The sequence below is a fragment of the Galeopterus variegatus genome, unplaced genomic scaffold (assembly GCF_000696425.1).
Source record: "Galeopterus variegatus unplaced genomic scaffold, G_variegatus-3.0.2 Scaffold858, whole genome shotgun sequence".
NCBI classification, from domain to species: Eukaryota; Metazoa; Chordata; class Mammalia; order Dermoptera; family Cynocephalidae; genus Galeopterus; species Galeopterus variegatus.
Window position 1 is genome coordinate 453,495 of NW_007726969.1, and position 7,882 is coordinate 461,376.

General features: G+C 39.1%; 1 protein-coding gene across 1 annotated transcript in view; it reads left to right on the forward strand.

Moving 5' to 3' along the window:
* LOC103590685 (rho GTPase-activating protein 26) overlaps positions 1-6,112 on the forward strand; it is a 278,026-nt gene extending 271,914 nt beyond the window's left edge. The window contains exons 15-18 of the mRNA XM_008572978.1: positions 1,964-2,051; positions 3,559-3,617; positions 5,102-5,207; positions 6,001-6,112. Of these exons, the coding sequence (XP_008571200.1) occupies positions 1,964-2,051; positions 3,559-3,617; positions 5,102-5,207; positions 6,001-6,112 (365 nt within the window). The remainder of the gene's footprint in view (positions 1-1,963; positions 2,052-3,558; positions 3,618-5,101; positions 5,208-6,000) is intronic.
* Positions 6,113-7,882: the final 1,770 nt, after the last annotated feature.

Genomic DNA, 7,882 nt, shown 5'->3' on the forward strand with positions numbered 1-7,882 from the left:
TTGTTTCATGTGACGAGAATGACTGCATTATTTCCCAGGGTCACCTGCAAACATCACACAGATTCTTTGCCTTTAGAAGCCACCCATTTTATGAGCTGGGGCCCTTTCCTCTCTCATCTCCAGTATGTGTCAGGGGAACATACTGAGAGCAGTAGGAACCAGCTGGATTTGTGCCCTTACCTGGGGATTATAGGCTAAATCCTTAAGCCATTCATGATTATTTGGCCTTTCCTTACTAGGATGAAAGCAGGTTCTTTCCCAGTAAGTAGAAAATGTATTGTGCCCACCTGTGATTCAGTCTCCTTTTCCAACTGAAAGGATATTGACTCTGTGAGAGAAACCTCTTTCTTAGTTACTGTCCCATAATTCTTCTTCGAAACTGTCCAGAGAGAGACAGTCTGATTGCTATCTGTTTACCTGGTTTATCATTTAGATCTCTTTAGATGGTCAAAAACAGAAAACCTGACCTAACTGTCTTAAGGGGAAGAACTGGAATTTATTGGCTCACCTGATTAAAAAGGCATGGCCAGATACAAGGGCTTAAACCATGTTGTCTAGACCCACTGTCTCTATTTCTCTTGTCTCTGGCTTTGTTTGTCCAACTCACTTTCAGGGTCCACGTGGTGGCACCTAGCTGTTACACAACCTGCCAGGTGCAAGCCCAGCAAACAGTAGGTATCTTTTCCCCTGCCTCCTGGAAAAGTCCTGAAGTTCACTTTGATGGGGCTGGCTTAGATCTGGCCATCTCTGAACCAGTCATTGAGTCCAGAGCGATGATATGTGTTTGATCAGTCTGTCCTGAATCTCATTCCCCACCCCTGGAAGGAGCAAGAAGAGGGTAGCTCCCCAACCTAAAAAGAGGCACTACACACACACACAAAAGGAAATGGGAGCTGGTGGGCAAATAACTAGTCTTAAGCCACTATGAGGAAGTTGGATTCTCCCTTAAACGTACTAAAAGACTCCACTGGCCACCCGCCAGTTTGTGTGACCTTACCCGCCTCACCAGCGACAGGATGGGGTTCTGTGAAGCAGTTCGTGCTCCCCAACCTCTCCCTGTTATTCTCACCTTCCTGTTTGCTATTCAGGAAAACTACAAGAATTCTCTTTCCTCTTCTTTTATAATACACACTTATTCAAAATACACACAAAAGTCTATACAAGAGGAGATGAAGAAATTATTAGGAGCCAGTATAATTATGGTGGTTCTCATTGTACATCAGGGTTTAAGGCAATTTTAAAAATATGTAAAAGTAATGGAATCAAATCATTGTTTAAAAAATATAGAAACCACAATTCCACTACTTTAACCGAACCACTATTTTAATTTTAGAGTGTTTCCTTTCAGCCTTTGTTCATGTGAGTTTCTCACAAACTTGTATATCTTGGGTTTTTTTTACTAGACATAGTACAAACATTTTCCATGTTGCTTTACAGTCATTGTTGTTATGTAAGTGGTAACATAATATTCCATCAGGTAGATATACTGCAATTCCCTTAATCCTTCTTCTGTCATTAGACATTTAGGTTGTCTCTTTTTTTGTTTTTCTACTGTTATAAAGAATAGTGTGTGCTGGACATTTCTGGGGTATGTAACTTTTCTCATGCCTTATCTTATTTCCTAAGGGTAGATTGTGAGAAATGGGATTACTGGTTCAGAGAATATAAACATTTTTAAGACTCTTGATACATATTGCCAAGTTGCTTCTCAAACTGTTGGATTTATCTCTATGTCTACAGCAATTTATGAGAGGATCTGTTTCACAGCATTCTTGCCAGCAATAGATATTTAGATTGTTAAACATTTCTAATGTTATTTTTCTAATCTAATAGGCCAAAAATGTATCATTTTTGTTTTAATTTGCATTTCTCTGGTCACTAGCAAGGTTAGATGCTTTTATGTGTGCTTGTTTATTAGCGTATTTTATGTTCTGCTTTATATATTGTCTTTTCTTTGTTTTAGACCCCAAAACAGCTTCTGAGACAGAAACAGATATCTGTGCTGAATGGGAGATAAAGACCATCACTAGTGCTCTGAAGACCTACCTAAGGTAGGGACTTTCCATTTTCAAGGCAGAGTGCCAGTTAATTATCATGCGATCAGGAAGAAAGCAGTTTTATTTTCAGCCTCCAGAGAGCTGTTGGGTGGGTGGTTGAGATGTGGAAACAGCTTCTGTGTGGGTGCATTTAGCTCATCTGGTCAAATCAATTGTAAATCATCCATAGTTGATGGGTTGCCGTTGTGAAATGGTTCCATGAGTGATTTAGGAAGCTTTGCTCTTTATAAGAAACACTGTGATAATTAGCCTTGAATAGACCCTAAAATGTGATCTTCCCTGAAATCCCTGAATAATCTGTTAAGAAAGCAAAGAATCACGTATCACATTCTGTTGAGAATACATGATTACATACCCCATGTATTTTGATATTTTTTGTGTTGCACAGATACTGTACATTGCTGACTTTGTTCATTAAAAATGCAAACTTAGTGGAATGCCTTTTTGACTCCTTCCACTTAGATTGGTAAATATTACCTTCCTATTTTCCTTGTCTTAATATATATGATATTACTACTACCTCTCTACACCTCCCTTGGTTATTAAGGGGTGTATTATTGATCAGCTGCCTGCATCTCAGTTTCATGAATAGACTGAAATTTATGCTGGACTTGACAGGTAGGCATATTGTAGTTCTGCACTGTAGTTCTTACCCAGGAAAGTGGGACTTAGTCTTAAACAGAGGGGAGAACTGCAATCATGAATTGCATAAGCCTTTATACAGGTTTTGTGAAGATTCACTTGGCTGGAGAGCAAAGCAGGAAGGCCACAGAAAAGGAACTGGTGATGCAGGTTCTATTGGCTATTGGGGAATTGAAGTCAAGAGTAAGACATAATGCAGATGATGACTAAGAGTTGAAGTAGAGGATCCAATGAGAATAAAATCTGAACCAGTAATAAAATGAATAATGTACAGTCTGTTGAGAAGTTTATTATGTGGACTATCAGAAAAAATTCAAGTTTATAGTTAAACATATTCATACTCCAGCAGGAAAATGTGCTTATATCATGCCTGATATTAGGGGTTATAGCCCTATTTAGCATTCTGGAGTAACACCCCATAGCGAATTTACCACAGAAACACCTACAAAAGCTTTCCAGAGTTTCTCGATGAACTGATTCTAACAACAAGCTGCTGGGAAACGAGAGTTTAAGCACACAGGTAATTGCAAATGTGTAGTTAGTTGCCTGTTTCTCAGACACATCTTGAAATGCTCTAGTTTATGGGTGAGTCACTGTAAAGAAAATCTCTTAGTTTGTGCTAGACTTTTGCATTAATACTTTTTTAGTTGTGACAATTCCCTTAAAAAAGAGGGAATGAAACCTTCAGGTGATATCTCAGGACCCTTTCAGTAGGGAAACTAAATTGAGTTACTGTTGTTTCCCTGTGGTCTTTGTCTTTGAGTGATGTCGTACAGTTTGGCAGTCTCTAGGTTGCTGTTTATAGAGAATATGCTTATTTCATTATTAAAGCTGACTAGCGTATGTCCTTTTATCCCAGAATGCTTCCAGGACCACTCATGATGTACCAATTTCAAAGAAGTTTCATCAAAGCAGCAAGTAAGCCTTCTTTTTGTCTGTTTTAAGGAGGAGAGAATAGACTTTTCCATTTCAAAGAACAGTTAGTATCCCCAAATACATATTATCTAACCCTTTATATTCTGCATATAAACTGCCCACATGTGTGCTCCTCAGACTCTGACACAGAATAAAAATGAAACCACATCAGGATTGCTAAGGGCCTTGCTACCATGTTGAATTTACGGTAGAGGAGAGAAAAAACAAGTTCGCCTTTCTAGTTTTGATTATTGGAGTTCTAACTTCTTGGGGTATTTCCAGCCTTTAAGTAGCATTTTGCAGAATGAATCAGACATGGCACATTACCTAAATTGAGCATTGGAAGTGTTTCTCAGAATATGAAACCATTTATATAACTTCACAGTCCCCTTTCCATCATGTCTTCCATTTACAGCTTCTGATAATTCTTCAGCTGTATCATCCAGGTCCCTAGCATCATATTACTGATATTAAAATACATAGGGATTAGGTGCAAGCTACCCTAAGTATCCTGGAATCTGTCTACATGGGGTAGGTCTTCTGTAAGGGGCAGTAATATTCTCTATCAGATTTAAATCTGGCATGAATCCTCACAGTATTACTATGTCGATAGCTTGTGCTTCTCCCTGGTTCCTTTCAGCTTTTCGAGTTTGTTTACCCTGGTAGCTACTACTGGCCTAATTTAGTAGTACTTCATGTTCTGGTGGCCTTATCTACTGATAGTTGCCCCTTAAAACAGGGAGAAGGAAGACATGGGAGGAAGCTGGGAGTTAGGATGGTGTTTATGTGGTTTCTTTCTCAGAGAAATTCCAAACCCATAGCAACCATTCTCTAGTAACCTCACATCAGTCCTATAAATAGGTGTGATGAGAACCATCAATCTATTTGCCATAGAAACAAGGCTACTTACCCAAGTTCAATCAAGAGAATGTGATGAGCCATGATTTAGATTACAGATTGGAAGAAATATTTAAATATTTTATCTGCCATTGCTGTCTTTATGGCAGGCTGCTTGTCAAACATGACTTAAAAAATGGTCACTTCTTTGATTTCTCTGATGTCTTGAAGCGTTATTTTGATATTTGAGACGTCTGCAATGTTGCTCATGTAAGATTTGTTTATCACTTTGAGTGCATGAAGTTCCTTCCTTCCTTGAAATGAAGTCGTCCCTCTAGGGAGCCAGCTGCTCCTGAGTTCATTCCTGCTTTGGGTGTGCAGTTGACTGGCCCCATTTCATCACGTCATCATTTTGGCGTGAATTTTTTGACAGTCATTTTTTTTGATGAACTCTGTTACAGAAAGTACCATTAAAAGGACTTCTGGATGTAGTCATGCTGGTCATGCAGTATGCATGCAGGACAGGATTGTAAATCTTTGAGAAATCCTTGGTCTGTTAGTACCCAATCTTTGGTTTCCCTGGATTTTTGTCTTATCAAATGGTTTAGCTGTGACACTGATAAAATATTACCTCCCTCCTTCCTTCACAGAGCTGGAAAACCAGGAGTCTCGTGTCTCTGAAATCCATAGCCTCGTTCATCGGCTCCCAGAGAAAAATCGGCAGATGTTACAGCTACTCATGAACCACTTGGCAAAGTATGTTTAAGACTGAGTGCTGGCCCTTTTCTCACCCTAGAAAGTTCTTATCTTAGCAATAAAGCTGGTCTCAGTCTTGCTTATGTTTCCCTCTCCCACTATTGCATCAGGTATGCTGGAGGCTTAGGAAAGAAATGTGTGAAATGTTAACTGCAGTGGATAACAGCAGCAAATGCCAGATTGCCTTCACAGTGGAGGCTGGGGCAGTGCCCATGCGACCAGTTCACCAACCAGAGCTTGCAGCAGAATTTTGCTTATGATGATCACGGGCACCCAGAATGTTCATCCATGGTACAAAGTCACCATGCAGAGTTTTCAGGGGTTATATGAGGGTACCTGAAAAAGTTCATGGGAAAATAGAATTAAAATATGATATGAATCTTTCCATGAACTTTTTGAAAACCCCTTCTTATGTTCTGGTGATTGTCAAGGACAAACAAGAATATGTTGTGGGTTTATAGAGCTTGGATTTGGAGTAAGGAGGCCTGGATTCTAGAGCTGACTCTGTTCTTAACAAGCCACTTAATCAGCCCTGGACAAACATTGAACCTTCTATTCCTTAGTTTCTTCATCTGTCAAATATGGATAGTAGACTTTCTTCCTTTGTTGACAAGGTCATTGATTTTAAAAGTTACATGTATTAAAGCCTTTGAAGAAGTATAGAGAATAAAGGAATTATTTTTGGCAGATGTCCCCTTGCTCTCTGAGATGATCGATGTATTCCTGCTAGGAGTATTTACACTCTTGGAATGGTTTTGAATTTTTGTGTGTTATTGTTGCTTGACCCTTTTAGGAATGGTCTTGCTGCATCAGTCTCTGTGTTTGTGCATGTTCTCACCTTCTGTCGACTTTGGTGGGATGTTCTTGATTACCGACTGGAGCGCGAGACAAGAATGAGAGTATAACAGTTAACCTAAATTGTTCAGCCCTGAATTCTACTGAACTGCTGTGTTACAAATTCGGTCCTTGTCCACAGTTTGCTCATGCCATTAAGTTATTTCTTTGGAATAAGTTGATACTCCTCTGAAGGAGATTGGCATGGATAATCCTCATATTCCTGTCAAACACTTGATAGTACCTTTTGGAGAGAAAGCGAATACATATCATAAAGATTTCCATGGGCATTAATTAAGAAGAAACTGATGTTTTGTGTGTTGGTGAGAAGCAATTATATAGAGTCAAGGGTTGCTCCATTATTGATCAAATCTTTTTCTTGCCATGCCACATGTTCAGGAATAAGTAAGAAGCATAGCAGAGAACATGTAAGTTTATAGGGAGGATGCTCAAAAAATGTCAAAGAATCTTGATGAAATGTGTTTAAAGTAATGGGACATGGGCTTTAAAAAGTAACTCCAGATCCTTTGAGGTGACAGTTTGGTGCCTGTTCCATACAATCCAGAGTCAGGCATTTGTTAAATGAAAAGGCTGGTTTAGATCTCACTTGCAAAACTTTACACACTTGAAGGGCATGCACCAAAACAGGAGGTTCCAGGTACACGCTGCAGCCATGTATGTGGAGGGACTCTCGGTCTTAAGGAGGCCTTCAGGCCTGCTGGGAACAGCTAGAGAAGGGTTAGGAACCAGCTAAAAGTAGTGGGTCTTTTCCAGCTGTGCAGTGGATTGGGAGCTTAATTGGGCTGAGAGACCAATAGTGAATAATGATCCAGATGCAGCAAAGCCAGTATTGCATTTTTCCTGTTTTTAAATTGCCATGAGGATTAAGACTTTGAAAAAAAAGAGAAAAGATTTTAAAAACAAAACAAAGCCCTTACAGTACATCTTGAACAATTAATCCTGCTCATCTCCTGGTGAATGGTTCATTTTTTCCATCCTTCTCCAATCCCTTTAAGTTCAGGCCATCCTTGTTCCTAACCTAAGGAATAGTACAACTGGAATATTAAAGTTATAGCTGTGACCTTGAGTTTTTGTCTTTTAGTCGATTTAAACCAATTTTGTTGCTGGAGTTTTCATTTCATAGCATTTCTGGAGCATTGTGTCTTGTCTTTAATACTTGAATGATTTTTTTTTAATGGCATTTCTTTGTTTATTTAATCATCAAGAAATCTATATATAGACAAGCTCTCATGCGGTAATGTGAATTGGTCAGAGCTGGTATTAGAATACGCAGACTCAAGTTCTCAGCATGCTGTGTTCTTAGACTCTGGAGCCTCTAGATTGAAAATATCCTTGAGTAGATGGGTATAAAGGAGCACTGCTGAATCCAGTAAAGAGTATTTATTTAGGTCTGAAAAAATTCTTTGGCACCCAGAGGAGTTCTTAGATTCCACTTAAACTCTATATTCTCATTTACAGTATTGTCCTTATTTTAAAATTGAGCAATAAGGAAAAGTTAACTTGGGACAAGAGGTTTGTCTAATTCCAGTTTTCTCAGGTTCAGACTTAGCCTAGGATACGCCTGAGCTATTGTTCCTCTGGGCCACTTACTTAATGGTCAGCTTCCTTCCTAAGTTTTGGTTTCAGGGCTGATTCTGCTGGAAAACCCAGTGTTTACTTCTCTCATTACCTGCGATTTGCCCTGTGCATCTCAAGCTTCTGGTTCAAAGGCAAGACATTTTGTATTGTGTATTAAAGTACTCTTTTCGAAACATTTTCCAAAATTGATTTCCTTTAGCTGTGGAGGGAGCATTAAGGCCATTTTTATTTAATCCCAAGTA